An 18222-nucleotide genomic window follows, 5' to 3' on the forward strand; every position below is an offset into this window, starting at 1 on the left:
ATGTATGTTACAATTATGAAAACGTTTTTATAATAAATTGCTGACAGTACAATACTGGACAATGATGTGATCTGCAGAATTTACTCTTCAATTATGAGACTTCAGTGTTTCCCATACATTGAGTGCGGGTGTTTTTATATCACTGTATTTCTGAAAGAAACATTTTCTTTCTTTTCTTTCATTTTGTAAACCCCTTGGATTTACATTTTCATTTAATCTTGCATGTAATGTCTGATAAAGCAGTGTTTTTTTGAGCGGAGCACTGCTTTGTGTACAGCCTTACCGGAGAAACCTTGATCTCTACCGCTCCAACAGCACCTCCTGCTGGCAGAGAATGAGTTTGCATATATATGCCGCCCGCCTGGGAAACACTGGACTATGGTACAAATAAATTCAACTGTATAACAGTTTCATTGCAATTCATGTTAGAATGTTAGAATTCAATAACAATAAAAATAATACATATGCACTTATCTGTACATAGTAAATGCAGTTATTTTTAAGCGGTTGTTGACATCCTATCTAAAACGTGATTTAGCCAAAAAAAAACAAAAATAACAATAACCACTCTATGTCTTGCAATATCCGTACGTGCAAAGGTTCTGCGCGATCCTCTTGTTCAATATTCTCTGGGTCTGAATCTGGCTCAAATTGATATGGCAATATTGACGCCATCCTTAACTAAACTTGCTGCTTTGGCAAGGGCAGTACTGAAACACCGTCTAAGCTGTTCGCCAATCACAACGCACTGGGATAGCTAACCAAGTTTTTCGGAAGGCGGGCGTTCATCGAACCTGGAACTAATCGAGCCGTTTGTGCCAGACTGGGGAGAAAGGTATTGTAATAATGTAAATTATGTAAAACAATAATGCGTTTTTCGAAAACCACCAAGCATGAGAGCATGTTCTAGTACAGTGTTTCCCAACCTTTTTTTAGTCGCGGCACCCTTTGGAAATTTTAACAAACTTGTTCAAGACATTGTAAAAGAGCATAATAGGACCCCTTTAAAGCTTTTATACACAGAATGAACTATTGCACTCTTTCGGTGTTATTTTTTACATTTTTCATCTATGTACATATGCATCAGACAGACCACTGTGCCACGTTATAATGTTTTTTCAGCATCTCTCTCTATGAGCATAGTTAAAATTAGTTTATCTTTAAACAACCCACCCTTGGGACCCTAACCCTAGCTGTTTCTGCATACACCAAGACACAACCTATGTGAGCGTCCCCTGTGCCACATGCATACACACCCTCCTTTTAACTTTACAGCTTTTATTATGCGAACAACTAATAGTGCTTCACTCGTACATTCTTCATTCTATAAAGCGTCCTTCACTTCCTCTCTCTAGATAAACTTCACACCCTGACGTCACCAGCACACACATATACACACAGCTGTTAATCCATTGAAGGGTTCGCTGATTCAGGCTGTTGTCTGTTAGGAAGTAAAAGTACAAACCATTCAGACTGACCCGTGTCTTGAAACACCCAAACTTTACAAGCATTTGATCTTTTATCAACGCAAGGCTGGTAAATACTGAACCCTGAGCCTTGGAATTTTGAGGCTGTCTGTAAGGGAGGGGTAGCCTTCAAACACACACATAGTATTTCTACACAAACGTTTGTGTGTTTAATGGTCTGTGTGAAGTCCATCTCGTTAAAAAATGGCTGTGATTACCTGATCATTGGACCGTACTGAAAGAAAACGAAAAATATGCACACATACACAGCTCCAGTAACCTCTGAGGGCAACTGAAGCCAATATACAATAGACAAGCCATGAGTGAAGCCAACATATAATGCACACCAATGAATTCAGAATTGAAAAGAGTTAACTGTGGCTACAATTCCCTTGAGAGTAAGTGTGATCCAAATTAAAGCCAGTGGCTACGATGCACTCTGAACTAGCACAGCTGTGGTGTTACTTAGCATCCAGCAGCAGAGACCGTACCTCACAGACCATTAAACTCTCAAACACAAGCAACAGGATGGAAAGGGAAGGGGGACTCACATTAAAGGTTTCATGCATGAATTTATTCCAGGGATATTATGGCTGGAATAACCTGCAGTTTGGTACCATTTGGGGATCAAATAAGCCGCCTTCTGAACTTGACCACTACACCACACCAGCACCCAAACTAAGAAAAGTGTGTGTAATCAGTGAGACTTACTCTTGAGGAATCGGTTGCGGACCCATTTGTTCTGTTTTCGGGCGTAGCGGCGGGTCACCTGCTTGAGAGACTCGATCCCTGTGAGAGGAGGAAATAACGAGATCAATATATGATGGTGACACCAGATACTATGTGAGATGTTTGTGGGAGATATCAAGTAAAAAGAAGTCATGCACGATGGGTTTACTGACACAATTTTAAGTGCTTAATAGCAAAACCTAGAGGACGAGGGGAAGAGGAAGAGGCAGTTCCATTAAAACCCTCAGCCGCCCCCTCTCTCAATCCACTTCCCCTTCAGTATATCCTCTTACCACTGGTGCCAGAGCACATTGGACTGCGTCTGTGTACAAAGACTACACAATTTTATGATTTTCAACAAATATTGGGATTTAAACTGTTACATTTAACAGGACACTTCAACCAAAATTATTCACTCAATATTCTCTCATCATTTTTGTACTTTGAAAGTCCACGCCAACAAAACTTTCATGCATCAAAAACGACAAAAAAGACCTTGTAAAAATAATCAATTTGAATCAAGTGGTTTAATTCCTGTCTTCTGAAGAGACACAATTTGCTTTATTTGATGAACAGATTTATTTATTCACATATAAACATGATCAACGCACATACATTGAGCACATTTGAGCTTCAGATACTTTTGAGCTTTTTGTACTTTTTGATGCATGAAAGATTTGGTTGAATCGACATGAGGGTGAGTAAATGATCCCTTTTTTGTGTGTGAACTATCCTTTTAACATCTTGCACTGCTAGTGCAAAAGTTAGTATTATCATGCAATATTAATACATTTGTATTAATTTCTTTTAAAAACAGCATTGCTAGGTGGTCCAGATAAACCCTAAAGCTTTTATTTTGACAGACATCTGCACTTTTGTGTACAATTTTCTTATTGAGCTCCTCATTCCAAATTAAATATCCACCTCCTCTGTCTACACAACTATGTGTCATCATGCTATGTTCAATTTTACAGTAAACTGTGGCACCAAAAGCTGAAATTATTGCATCACGAGCCCCTCGTGTGTTTGAAGTATGTGCAGTAGACAACAGAACAGAGCGCCACCCCTTCAGTTTGAGGCACAGAAAAAAATGCAGACTTCATTAATAATTTTCTATTTTAAAATATCGTAAAATGTCATTTATTCCTGTGATGACAAAGCTGACATTTCAGAACCATTACTCCAGTCTTCAGTTTCAGATAATCCTTCAGAAATCATTATAATATGTGACCCTGGACCACAAAACCAGTCTTAATTAGCATGGGTATATTTTTCTAGCAATAGTCAAAAATATATTGTATGGGTCAAAATGATTGATTTTTCTTTTATGCCAAAAATCATTAGGATATCAAGTAAAGATCATGTTCCATGAAGATATTTTGTAAATTTTCCTACTACCGGAAATATCAAAACTTAATTTTTGATTAGTAATATGCATTGCTAAGAACTTCATTTGGACAACTTTAGAGGAGATTTTCTCAATATTTTGATTATTTATGCATAAATCTCTCTTTTTTTTTTTTATTGACCCTTACGACTGGTTTTGTGGTCCATGGTCACATATGCTGATTTGCTTCTCAAGAAACATTTCTTTTTATTGTCAATGTTGAAAACAGTTGCTGCTTAATATTTTTGTGAAAACCATTCATTTTTTTTTTTTTTAACAGAATCCAGATGCAGGTCCAAATGCTCTATCAGATCCCAAAGCAAACAACAAACAGTGCTAATATACACTAACTGTGTACTGTAGTACTATCAAATAATCATAATTCTAACCTTTATCTCCACACTGAAATCTTATTTGGCCAGACAGGGGTTTATCTTGAATCTAAACTCTTAAAATACTGGTGTCTGGGCTCACAGACAGCGGCATCCATACAAAACATTAATACAATTCACAATCCATCATATAAACATTAGAGCAAACTAACCAATCCAAGAGCAGCATTGTTGGCTTCATGGCCTATTGACAAGTCAGTAATGCTCAGAGCACTCAACACAAGCAATCCGCACTTATGAGCTCTCAGCAGACATGAGCACCATTATGAGTGCTGCAACTTTCATGCTTAGCATGCCGGTAATTGATCTTGACACCAATCCAACTGACTGACAGAAAGAGAGAGAGAGAGAGACGTCTCCCTCTCTACAGCCCCTCAGCAGCTGTTAACAGAGACTGAGAACGTTCTGTCTTAAACACTGAATGTTTTAGACATCTGATCAGAGTTCAACACCACTGCAGCGATCAATCCCCTACTGAAAATCAGAAGACAACCCCTGTTTGCTAAATTACAGGACTGTCAATCTATTACCAGTTTTACGTAAATTAGTTATGCTGGTTAATCAAATAATTCACATATTGGTATTTAAAGAAAATGCTCCAAAATGAAGATAAGTCAAAGACTTTGTGTCCCCTCTGTACTATTTTAATACGTTTGTTTACACATGCATCAAACATGTTGGCATAATCATAAGTAATCATTACTGTAATGAGAATTAATCACCAGCTATTAATAATGGACACGTACAATAAACTAGGGCTGCCACTAACGACTATTTTTATTTCGATTAATCTATCGACTAATTTATCGATTAATCTAAACGATTAATTTCCCACACACACAAAAACTACAACTTTGCCATTCAGTGGTGTACCATAAAAAAAGTGTAAATGTAAACAAGCCATTGACGAAATGTAAAAATGTAAACAAACCTAATAAAAATGAAATAAAAAGAAAATTACAAAAGTCTGAGAAAATCAGCATGTTCTTAATGTCAATATATCCACATGTTCTGGGCTTCTGTTCACTACAGCTGTGAGTGCAACTACAAAGGGAAAAAAAATCTGTTTAAATTAACCCCAACAGTTGGGTTTTCACATTAAATAAATGCAATGTTTAGAGTCCACTAGAACCAAGTATTAAAAATTTATTATTAAAAGTTATTATTATTAAAAATTTTAAGTATTAAAAGTACTCTTAGAAATGTGTAAACAACAGATTTAAACAAACATCTCCAGCATGATGAAAAAAATGGAGGACTTCAGTAGTGAAACTCCAAATGAAATCCTTTTTTTAAAGCAAAAGTAAAGTGCAACAGAGAGTGCAAGAAGCAAGTGTCCATCTCATAGTCCAAATCACTGAATTCAAAGTTCAATATTACAGTGTAAGAATAACAACATGTTCACGTGTTCTGGTCTACTAATAATAAAATATTATAATTAATAATTAGTTTTTGTGGTAATAAAAATAGATGTAGGCTAAGTGAACAATAGCCTTTAAAATTACTTAAAATACATATATAATAACAATGAGGAAATAATAATTAGTTCAAATAAAGTATCAAAAGCAAGAAATCATATGGTTTTATTGAACAAAACTGTTAAAATACTGTATTATAATGTAATCGAGCCACTGATCTATTTATAATTAAAAAATAATATAATATAATCTTTATTATAGATCAGTGAATAGAGCTAATGTACAGTACGCATTAAAACAAAGGCCTGTAGGGGGCGCCAACGGCCTGACGATTGTTTTTACACATTACTGTGCGATCTATATGAAATGGCGCACGTTGCATTCCTAGATGAACGTTATAATAAACCCAAACTCACAACAACATGCACGGATGGAGTTTGAGCGGCTCCACACATGTAAATGATATCAGTTCCTGTGGAACAGCATTTACTGTGAACGGAGCTGCTGTGAAATGCACGTACGTAACCTACACAGCTATAACGGCATTGCATATAATTATGTAATTAAATCGTAGCGTTTGTGAATTCACATTTATGCTTAATTATGATTTTTAAACGGGGTTAATATATCATGCAGCCTTGGAAAACAATCTAATAATGTGTTTTATGGATTCTCGTCCGTGAAATGGGCCACTTCCGGTATTTTGCCGGTTAGTCGACGCAGGCAAAATGAAGTCGAGGATTTTTTAAAATCGAATAGAATCGACGAATCGCGACAGCCCTACAATAAACGTGTCTGATGGTGGTAGTGATATTTTTGTATTACAATGATAATGTAATGATAATTTTAATCCCTGCTGGAACTGTTTTTGTTTCAAATGTGTTGAGTCCATTTAAGAACTAAAAACAAATCTTCCTGGAAGAGCATAAAAATGCTTTCAGAATTAGGGTCTGAGTTAGTGTTTGCTCTCTTTTGTGTGAAGTCAGCAAAGGTTTCATAACTGTTCTCATGCAGAAAAATTTCAAGAACGTCAACATTCTCACTCGGTGTTCATTCTCAAGGCCTGAACTGACAGCTGTTTATAGTTTAACAACAAAAGACTCAAGACAATCAAGCTCAAGCAAAATGAGGTGAATTAATGCTTACCTTTAATCTTCAGTTTATCACGTTCTTCCTGACTGACGTTCTCACTTGCTGTCAGGTACTCGTGAAACTCTTTAAAGCCAATAGACTGGAATATGCCATGCTGATAGTCCTGACTGCAAACACGGAGAAAACTAAATTCCTTATGTACACCAAATTACCATTATTCATGCACAAAATTGAAGAACAATACTAGATTTTTGAATGCTAGAAAGCTCAGGGTTTTCACCAGGGTGTTGCTAAGCGGTTGCTAGGATAATATAACACTGGTCAAAGTCAAAAGTGCCACATTTAAAGGGTTAGTTCACCCAAAAATGAAAATTAGGCTGCGTTTTACTCACCCCCGAGGCATCCTAGGTGTATATGACTTTCTTCTTTCAGACGAATCCAGTCGGAGTTATATAAAAAATTGTGAAATTGTGAATTTTTGGGTGAACTAACCCTTTAAGAATTATTTTGAAGCCAAATTGTATTTTATTTTTTTAAAGCCATTGAAGTCTCTTAAAAATTGTCTTTGATCTTTCAAGCTGTTTAATGCCACTCAGCGGGTGTTGCATTGCTTCAGTATAAAAGAATTTAAATAAAAAAATAAAAGTGTCTCACATGGCTCTGGGGGGTGAACAAAGGCCTTCTGTAGCGAATCGATGCGTTTTTGTAAGAAAAATATCCATATTCAAAACGTAATAATCACTTGAATCTAGCTTGCACTCAGTGTTGTAAACAGAAGCAGTTCCGGGGGAATGATGTATGAGGGCAGCGCTGCGCATGCGCCGCTCAGAAGTGACGCACACGCAACGTTGACCTCATACGTCATTCCCCCGGAACTGCTTCTGTTTACAACAGTGAGCGCAAGCTAGATTCAAGTGATTATTACGTTTTGAATATGGATATTTTTCTTACAAAAACACATCGATTCGCTACAGAAGGCCTTTGTTCCCCCCCCGGAGCCGTGAGAGACACTTTTTTTTTATGGATGGGCGATTTTTATTTAAGTTATTTTGGACTGAAGCAACGCAACACCCGCTGAGTGGCATTAAACAGCTTGAAAGATCAAAGACAATTTTTTATATAACTCCGACTGGATTCGTCTGAAAGAAGAAAGTCATATACACCTAGGAGATTTTTGAATGCTAGAAAGCTCAGGGTTTTCACCAGGGTGTTGCTAAGCGGTTGCTAGGATAATATAACACTGGTCAAAGTCAAAAGTGCCACATTTAAAGGGTTAGTTCACCCAAAAATGAAAATTAGGCTGCGTTTTACTCACCCCCGAGGCATCCTAGGTGTATATGACTTTCTTCTTTCAGACGAATCCAGTCGGAGTTATATAAAAAATTGTGAAATTGTGAATTTTTGGGTGAACTACCCCTTTAAGAATTATTTTGAAGCCAAATTGTATTTTATTTTTTTAAAGCCATTGAAGTCTCTTATGCTGATCAAGGCTGCATTTATTTGATCAAAAATACAGTAAAACAGTCATATTGTGAAATTTTATTACAATTAAAATAACCATTTTCTATTTGAATATATTTTAAAGTGTAATTTATTCCTGTGATGGCAGAGCTGAATTTTCAGCATTATTACTCCAGTCTTCAGTGTCACATGATCCTTCAAAAATCATTATAATATGCTGACATTTACTGTGAACGGAGCTGCTGTGAAATGCACGTACGTAACCTACACAGCTATAACGGCATTGCATATAATTATGTAATTAAATCGTAGCGTTTGTGAATTCACATTTATGCTTAATTATGATTTTTAAACGGGGTTAATATATCATGCAGCCTTGGAAAACAATCTAATAATGTGTTTTATGGATTCTCGTCCGTGAAATGGGCCACTTCCGGTATTTTGCCGGTTAGTCGACGCAGGCAAAATGAAGTCGAGGATTTTTTAAAATCGAATAGAATCGACGAATCGCGACAGCCCTACAATAAACGTGTCTGATGGTGGTAGTGATATTTTTGTATTACAATGATAATGTAATGATAATTTTAATCCCTGCTGGAACTGTTTTTGTTTCAAATGTGTTGAGTCCATTTAAGAACTAAAAACAAATCTTCCTGGAAGAGCATAAAAATGCTTTCAGAATTAGGGTCTGAGTTAGTGTTTGCTCTCTTTTGTGTGAAGTCAGCAAAGGTTTCATAACTGTTCTCATGCAGAAAAATTTCAAGAACGTCAACATTCTCACTCGGTGTTCATTCTCAAGGCCTGAACTGACAGCTGTTTATAGTTTAACAACAAAAGACTCAAGACAATCAAGCTCAAGCAAAATGAGGTGAATTAATGCTTACCTTTAATCTTCAGTTTATCACGTTCTTCCTGACTGACGTTCTCACTTGCTGTCAGGTACTCGTGAAACTCTTTAAAGCCAATAGACTGGAATATGCCATGCTGATAGTCCTGACTGCAAACACGGAGAAAACTAAATTCCTTATGTACACCAAATTACCATTATTCATGCACAAAATTGAAGAACAATACTAGATTTTTGAATGCTAGAAAGCTCAGGGTTTTCACCAGGGTGTTGCTAAGCGGTTGCTAGGATAATATAACACTGGTCAAAGTCAAAAGTGCCACATTTAAAGGGTTAGTTCACCCAAAAATGAAAATTAGGCTGCGTTTTACTCACCCCCGAGGCATCCTAGGTGTATATGACTTTCTTCTTTCAGACGAATCCAGTCGGAGTTATATAAAAAATTGTGAAATTGTGAATTTTTGGGTGAACTAACCCTTTAAGAATTATTTTGAAGCCAAATTGTATTTTATTTTTTTAAAGCCATTGAAGTCTCTTATGCTGATCAAGGCTGCATTTATTTGATCAAAAATACAGTAAAACAGTCATATTGTGAAATTTTATTACAATTAAAATAACCATTTTCTATTTGAATATATTTTAAAGTGTAATTTATTCCTGTGATGGCAGAGCTGAATTTTCAGCATTATTACTCCAGTCTTCAGTGTCACATGATCCTTCAAAAATCATTATAATATGCTGATTTGCTTCTCGAGAAACATTTCTTATTAGTGTCAATTTTGAAAACAGCTGTGCTGCTTAATAAAAACAGCATTTATTTGAAACCGAAATCTTCTCTTGCAATGTAAAAATCACTACTGTCACTTTTGATCAATTTAACACATCCTTACTGCACAAGTATTAACAAAAATAAATAAATAAATTACTGGCCCAAAACCTTTGATCATTAGTGTAAATGTGATGCTATACAATGTGTGTACAAAATAAATAAAATAAAAAAGTGAAAACATGCAAAAACCGCAATTCAATTAAATTCATTTAAATATGAACTTAATCTGATGTATAACAAATAATTGCCCTCTGTTGTGCTCCGTCTGATTGACGGTCAATTATGTCTATTAAGTTTAACAGCAACTCACATTTACAAGCTTTTTTGTGAAATAGAAAAGCTCTCAAGAGCTTGAATTTGAAACACTTCACAGCTGCAAATATATATCATATAAAACTTATGCACAGGGAAAAGTATTCTGAGAGCACAAGCAATCTGTCAAAGCATCAACCAGCTCAGATGAAACTACATACTTCTTCAGTTCTTTAAATAGTTTAAAGTGCTCCCATGTTTTCAGTGACCGATTGTGTACTTTTTCTATAACAGCTAACATTTTTCAAATGCATTTCATTATACAAATATACCTAACGCTACTCATAATTAAACTGTGACTAAACGACAAAGCCATTTCTTTTTGAACATTTTCTTATCTATGTTATTGATTAGTTACAGAATAATTTAAATAGCAATATTATAAGTATTAGGCCTTATGAGCAAACTCGAGGGTGAAATCACATCCAATGTTTAATGGGACCCAGTTTTAGATGGAAACGCGGTCACTGGGTGCATCAGAACACCAGCCCCTGGGGTAAAAATGAGTCGTCATACAGCTCACAAAACAGAGATCAGCCGGTCACAGGGACACAGACGGGCCTAGGGGGAGGGGGTCTATTGACAAGACAGAGCAAGATAGACCGAGAGGGAATGGAAAGGAGAGACAGGCAGAGTCTGACCTTGCTGCCTTGTGACTGCTCCCTGTGTAAGGTGAGAGGGCTGGCGGAAGGGTGGCAGATGCAGACAAAAAGAAGAGGAAAAGGAGGAGGAAGAGAGTGGGATGACGTGAGGAAAGAGGAGAAAAGCGCTTGGGTGGCAAGTTTGCCAATGAAGACATCTGATAGGGGAGGTGGGGTGCGATCGGCTGGACGGAGCGCCGGGCGTTCGGCCATCAATCAGAAGAAGCCACACCCAAAACGGCCCAGACACTGCTGTGTCATCAACATCCACACACACAGACACACCGCAGTGCAGTCCGTCCGCCAATATCCCTGTACAACAGAGCATGTGACAGCACTATCAATCAATAATTAATCACCTTTTCTAACAAATATTGTTAGTGCATCAGTAAATACAGGCGAAAGTACAGGACACAGCATCGCTGATGTTCTGATCGTTCCAAGATCCAAAGATTACAGCGTGATCTGCTGTGTCATATATCTATAGCCTGATCGGCAAATGCACTGACAGGCACTGTGCCACTGCACGGTGCATGTCTTTGCAAAATTCACCACTACTAAACTACTGTGTCGTTGGTGGATGCTGGGGCAATTCTATGTGGTTGCTAGGGTGTTTTGGGTGGTTGCTGGGGCATTTTTATTTGATTCCTACGCTGTTAAGAAGGGTTGCCAACGCACTTCCATGTGATTGTTAGGGTGTTATGAGTGGTTGCATGGGCATTTCCATGTCATTCCTAGGCTTTTATGAGTGGTTGTCAGGGCGTTTCCATGTGATTGTTAAGGCCAGGACATACCAAGCCAACTTCAAAGAACTAGCGGCGATGAAAACCAACAGTGTTGTCACCTCGCAACGGCAGCGTCTGGACCAAAAAGCTGCACTTGAACACACCGCACGGACCACAGCTGACTGCAAACTAATACATGCATTTCACGCCTGCGTGAGAGGAATTAACTGTCTATATTAGCAGCTATCAATAGCATATTTTCGTTATTCAAAACGAGAAACCGAAACAAAGATATAAGATAAAAATGAAATATTCGAAACTTAAGCAACTTAACTTGCTTACCATTTTGAACATCAGTAACATTGATAACTTTCAGCATTTTAAGCATTTCATGTCGTTATGAAAACATTTGCATATTGGAATGCTTGGGTAAGATCACGTAACATTAGAACAGCCTTCTGTTTACTGCTTTCATTTACTTACTAGTTTTCATCACTTTCGCTTTAATTATCCTGCACGGACTCGTTCACTAAACTGAACATCCAATCAGAGTTCTCACTCGCACCAACAGTCCCGACGCCGATTCGGGCAAACTGCTGCCAACGTAAAATAACGATCTTTAAAAAAGCATCATATGACCCCTTTAAATCCATTACATTTCAGTTCATTTTAATGTCATATAGAAGTATATATACACGTTGAGATAGTTATAGTCTTCATAAATACGGGACACTCAATGAAACGTAAAAATCAATTTATTAGATAACAGGCCCTGAATCACTGTCACAGCCACATCGAATGTTATGCAGAAGTACAGACCAATACATTTCCTGTGAATTCAAAGTCATACACGTGTTAATGCAACCTCTCATAACTCCATGTACTCTGACATTACTAAAAAAACACATCCGAGTCATTCGACCGGCTCAGTCACTTTGCCAAAATCAACTGACATCTACGTCAGTTACTGAAAACGTTTCACTTGTCAAAGCCCTGGATTCCCACCATGACTAAAGACAAGAACCCCCTCCTGACAAGAACAGCAGGTGATAAACTTGCTAGAACTTGCCAACTTAAAAGGTCTGATCTGCAGGACAGGTTCAGCTGGTGAAACTTCGCTTTCATGTATTTCTTTGACAGTTGAAGAAAAGAAAAGACAGCTGTGCAGCTTTTGTATCAGGCAGCTTGTGTGAGATAAGTTTCACATGGTTCATTCAGAGGTAATACAAGAATTATGAATACAAAAATCTGACCTAGTTCCAAAACTAAACAGAGGATCTCAAAAATGGAGGTGCACAACAGATTGGTTACTGATATTTTTTACCAGTTACTAGTAAAATGAAGTTATTATAGATACTGATGAACGCATACAGCCAACAAAAAAATTACGACAGCCTATTTTTAAATTGCTTATTTGTTATGGTACATTTGTGTCATTGTTTTGTTTTGTGAAGTGCATGCAGGACAATATTCAAGTTAGCATATTATGTGTTGTAGGGCTGGGCTATATGGGCAAAAATTCATATCTCTGTATTTTTTGGCCGATTTGCGATATACGTTATATATCTCTCGGTATTTTCGTTTTTGTATTTGGATTAAAAAAATCAGTATTTAATATATATTTCACTTACCGCCCAATGTTGTCCAACAAAACAATACATATTAAAGGCTATGAAAACAAATAAAGTGAATGTAACCATGTAAGCCTTTATATTATGTGCAAGAAAGGGTTAAAATCACATTTCATTTTTGCAATCTAAAAACAAAAATAAGGCTTTTAAAGCGGAAGTTAAATTCACTAAACTAAAAATGAAAATAAATGAGAACAAAAACACAGTTGTGTTAGGTTATTTTGATTACACCATTACACATTTACATTTAGTCATTTAGCAGACGCTTTTATCCATTACAGTCACTTTACAGTCAGTGCTATCATAAAAATAGATTTACTTGTAGGTTTAAAATTCTACATATCACATTTATGGTCCAACTACAAATATTTCAGCGAAATGTATATTTTAGTCAGAATTATTGCGCTCCTGTTTAATTGAATTCTGTCTGTTTGGCGCGCATGTGCATGGTGGATGCGCTCGTATCAAACTACTGTATATCGATATAAACGGTATTGCCTCAAATCGAATCGCTTATAAAGAAAATATCTATATATCGTACAAACTCGATATACCGCCCAGCCCTAATGTGTTGTCAGGAAATTAAGTGTTCAGTTCCAAAAATCATTCACTGTGAATTTTTCTAAAAATCTTCTGATTCACAACAGTGAAATCTACCTGTTCTCTTTGATCTTCTTCTCATTAAAGCGTTGGTGAAAATCTTTGAGCTCATTAATCAGCCCAAGCGACAACATCTGATCCACACGCTTGTCCAACCTCTCATCTAGAGCTACAGAAGAGGATGAATGAGGAAATTGAATAAAAGATACTGCAGACACATTCAAGTACCAATCAACAATAAAGCTACCATTCGTTTTGCAGTGGAGCCAGAAGATGCAAGGGTTCTGGAACCGCAAGGGACCCCCAAGACAATCTCCTCCATCCTGTCCTCGCTGCTCCTCCAAAAGCCGACTGTGTGGAACTCCAGTGTCCATAAACACCTGCAGACTCCTGTAAATCAATCAACTGACCATCAACTTATAGTCAAAATACCATATAACTGCAGTTAAATTAGCAATGCATTTCTCAAATACATTTGAAAGATTCTGCATGCCAAATAATCTCTCAAGTAAACATATTATTTGGAAAGAACACACCACATACTAAACAGGAACATGATGAACTACTGACAACCAACAAAGGATGAACAATAAAGTTGCAGAGGTGCATGGGATTTCGTCAAGCTTGCCAGTTCCTCAAAAGGAGCTGATATCAGGAGGAGACATCAGCACTGTGAAGTGTGGGAGAGGAGCTCTTCTACCACAGCAACACTGCAGACGCAGTGGCACACATGCTGGCATCAATTAAGCGAGCACATAGTGCTCAGAAGAGGTGCTAATCGGCCCCTTGATACCAATCAAACACCAATTGAGGCATGTGAAAACACGTGTGTAACACGCTCGGAAGCCTCAGCCATCAGCAGCTCTCCCACACAAGTGGAAAAAAATAGATGCAAAAATAAATGCCCAACAAATGCCAAAATTTAACATAGCAAGACAATACGATAAGGTTTCTACCCAAGTTCAAGTCCGCTCCGCTCCTTTTCTAACAATGCATGAGGGGGAAAAAAACAACATAAGTATAAAAAAAAAGCATTCACTGAAAGAAGAATAAATGGTAAAGACGCAGTAAATAGGGTATAAACTATCACCATTGTGCATTTAAGGAACTTAACGTGATAGTTTGAATTTTAATGCCCCAGAATAGGTACAAATTTAGAAAATAGGTATGTTTATGTATACAGAGCTGGAGTCACGACAAGATGTTCCATGACAAAAACCACAGCCAGGCCCCCTAAGACCAAGATCCAAAATGCAGACTTAATCCCAAGACCCAGGCCTGCAGGTCCAAGACCCAAATTGTCCATTTTAATGAACTTAATCCCTGAATTTATTGCAGCATTACTTTCTAACACTGGACTACTTCGTATACTATTTTTAGAGCCATTGAATTCTAGCAAAGTCTTTTAAATTATGCCATGCTGATCTGTGGTAGAGGTAGAAATAATTACTCAATGGAAATACACTGTAGTTGTTCCTGTGACTGGTAAATAAGCTTTGTCTCAATGTTTGTTTGCTACCACTTAAATAATTACCTTGCAATCTTGCGTCCATCATGAGGGTGCAATATGGCTGCCATGTCAGGATCCACCTCCTTCAACAGCCTGTGAAGCTCAGGACCACCCAGTTTCTCAAGCTCTGCCTTTGATTCAGAAGCCACGCCCTTTTCTGACTCCATGTCACTCCCTTGCTGTAGGTCAGACAGAGGAGGACTCGATTAGAATAGATCTGCCAACAGATGCATAGAAAACCTTTTAATATTACTCAGACTTACTAGCGCCGTTTCATAATGTAGTGAGCTGCCACATTGCCAACTGCCTTTTAAGGCAGCATTCAAAACATCACAGAATGTCATGAGACCGATTTAGAAAGCTTGACATAGGCAGCAACCCTGTGTGCCACACAAAGACTTGCAATTGGTTTCAATGGTTTTCAATTAGCATGTTGCTAAGCTAACAGCATGATATTTTAATAAAGAGTACTCACAAAACTTTTTGATCAATACCATAAAAATGCATTCTGGGATTGTCTTCTCTCTTACGTTATCTTAAAAGGCAAAATAATTAGGATTCCTACCTTATGAAACAGGCTTCCTGATAAAGGCACGCATATGGCATGAAACAGAAATTTACCATTTCTATTTAAATGAATGTTATTGATCTTATTGTGAATGATTCAATGGATGAATGTAATTTTTAATCAAAATATATAAAAATGTGGTATTCTGGTGACGTATGTCGAACTTCTCCAATCAGTTCGTTAAAATCCCATCCTTTTTTACAATTGACTGCAAGTTCAAGTCTATATCTGCCTCCATGCAATCAACCAATACACAGTTACCACACTTATCCTTTATCGATAATGCGTCTCACTTGTATGTCACAATACAGAAGAAAAGATCTGTCGCTACTTTCATTTCATTGTCACTTCTAAATGCTGCCCACGTAGGCAGCTCACTAGATTTTGTTAAAGAGCAATTGTTTATACTCATAAAACATTAAAATTCACATTTACCCCAGTGTCGATGAGCACTTTCCATAAAATGGACTCAATGTAGTAGTTTGTGCCTCCAACAATGATGGGCAGCTTTTTCCGACAATGCATATCCTCTATGTATGATATTAAGGAAGTCAAACCAAATGAATTTTTCAAATTAATAACAGTATAGTTACAAGCAATAAAAAAAATTATGCACACTGATCATACATGTGAAACCAAAGTGCAAAGTGCTCCACTCCAGTGCTTGACTGAAATACAATATCATATTCCTAGATCTATAGCCACTCAAACAATAATGCATGTAATGTCCAGGCCTGGTGCTGTGAGAGGACAGCCGGTTCAACATGACTGCTGGGATTCTGCTATAGATTGTATTAAACTGCATCAAAGGCTGCCTCCATGGAGCATTTCGATAACTGCTTCAATAAGAGAAGGCGCATCAGTACACATCAAACACATACTCCCGGACACACTTCCATGTCACATGCATCAAAATCAAAGCAGCCTGGCCACACGCTGTCCACCCCACCCACATCAGGCTGTGATCCCTCGTGAGGGAGGTGGAGAAAATGAAAGAGAGGAGGAGAGAAGAGCAAGAAGCCGGAAAGGGGTGGGGACGAGATTGCGAGAGAGTATTTAAGCATTTCTGAATGGTTATATGAGAAGATTGAGAAAAACAACTAGGATTAACAACAAGATTATTTCTCTAATATCCTATCTTGATTATTGATTTTGTAAGAGAAACTACACAACGTGCTTTCTAGTAGTTATGACTGTTCTTCAGTGTGGAAGCGAGACTAGAAAGCTCATCACCCGCCACACCTTATTTCTTGTGCATGAGTGTCTGAGGTGTCTGCGGCAGCGCTCCTCCAGACACAGTGAGAGCCGCCCCACCTCCTCACAGCATCTCCCTCAGCTATTAATATCATCCTCATCTCTCAGCAAACATCTGCAGCAGGCGGGCGAGGAAAACGAGGACAGCGACACGTCTTGCTCTCCGTCTCTGGTACATGCATTTCCAGTTATGCCCTTGCATTTACTGAAAGAGCATGCCGAGGGAGTACAACCCAGCGCCCACTCATAAAATGCCACAGCCATTCATGTGGCTCGCTGGGAAATGCCACATTACACAAAAGACGAGAAATTAAAAGATTGGGATTTGCATTCAAACAAGGCACAGTCTCACAAAAGCAGTGTCACTGATGTCAGGGAGGCGATGACATTTTAAAAAGAACAATTATTCAGAATGATCATTAAGAAGTTTGCAGATGATATCTTAAAAGGCTGAGTAATGGCCTATTAATTTCATCTGCAGAGACAAAATATAAAGCATTTATATTTAGAAGGGCCTGTCAACTAAATGAATCTCTGCAGCTGTTAATTATGGGGAGTATAGATTGGGCAAAAGTGGCCGACTAGTCACCCAGTTAACTAGTCACAAGGTTCCAGACTATGGAGGAGACTAGGACTGAAACGATTCCTCGAATACCTTGAGTAACTCGAACACAAAAAATCTTCTGCCTCGAGGCTTCGTTTAGTCCATTTACTGTAACTACACACGGAACACCATGTTTCCCCACGGACCATTATTACCAGAGCCGATTATCCCAATACGCAAAATACGCAAGCTGCGAAGGGCCCCCGAAACACCAGGGGGCCCCCTTGCTCTCAAAGATGAGAGACGTTTTTGAATTTGGCCAGCGGTTATGAAAACATGAATGATCACTGATTGCGCTATCGGCCTTTCTATGTAAAAACCAGTCAAATCATGTAATGTGAATGTCGTACAGTCTTGCTCGAGACTAAAAAATAGGGATGCACCGATACCACTTTTTTCAGAACGAGTCAGATACCGATACTTTCATTTTTGGTACTCGCAGATACAAATACCTGTATTTTCACAGTATTTGTAATTAGTTTTTTAAATATTGGGTACAGAAACAAAATAATAGTAATAATAATAATAATATGAATCATGTTAGTTGGCTTCATTTAGCAAACAGATATTACCTTCAGTTATTTCCACACTTAATTATACCTGTTAAAATGTATTGTATAAGCTTTTGTTACTTTTACTGTTCATTTTAATGGCGCATTAGAGCTGCTCCATTGCACCAGCTCAATACTGTAATCACAAAACGTTTTCCTAAAATAATGCAGGGAACCACTCGTTATACATTATACGAGTGCACGC

At 37.7% G+C, this 18222-nt stretch overlaps 1 protein-coding gene and 1 long non-coding RNA gene across 8 annotated transcripts in view; one reads left to right on the forward strand and one right to left on the reverse strand.

The window, feature by feature from the left end:
- The window catches only part of LOC107687099 (uncharacterized), a 14892-nt gene extending 390 nt beyond the window's left edge, over window positions 1-14502 (forward strand). The window contains exons 2-3 of the long non-coding RNA XR_001634095.1: window positions 430-432; window positions 14492-14502. This is a non-coding gene — a long non-coding RNA (uncharacterized LOC107687099). The remainder of the gene's footprint in view (window positions 1-429; window positions 433-14491) is intronic.
- Window positions 1-18222, reverse strand: part of LOC107687082 (tRNA dimethylallyltransferase, mitochondrial-like) — a 74058-nt gene that overhangs the window by 34969 nt on the left and 20867 nt on the right. For 4 of the 7 annotated variants that reach the window (XM_016484246.1, XM_016484244.1, XM_016484247.1 and 1 more), the window contains exons 3-8: window positions 16044-16142; window positions 15065-15219; window positions 13778-13920; window positions 13588-13699; window positions 8830-8942; window positions 2178-2255 (exon numbers count right to left, since the gene is read on the reverse strand). In XM_016484246.1, the coding sequence (XP_016339732.1) occupies window positions 2178-2255; window positions 8830-8942; window positions 13588-13699; window positions 13778-13920; window positions 15065-15219; window positions 16044-16142 (700 nt within the window). Of the gene's footprint in view, window positions 1-2177; window positions 2256-8829; window positions 8943-13587; window positions 13700-13777; window positions 13921-15064; window positions 15258-15303; window positions 15390-16043; window positions 16143-18222 lie in introns of those variants that run through there. The other 3 variants (XM_016484251.1, XM_016484250.1, XM_016484248.1) reach the window with 3 other exon arrangements.

The sequence above is a fragment of the Sinocyclocheilus anshuiensis genome, unplaced genomic scaffold (assembly GCF_001515605.1).
Source record: "Sinocyclocheilus anshuiensis isolate Anshui unplaced genomic scaffold, SAMN03320099.WGS_v1.1 scaffold1251, whole genome shotgun sequence".
NCBI lineage: Eukaryota > Metazoa > Chordata > Actinopteri > Cypriniformes > Cyprinidae > Sinocyclocheilus > Sinocyclocheilus anshuiensis.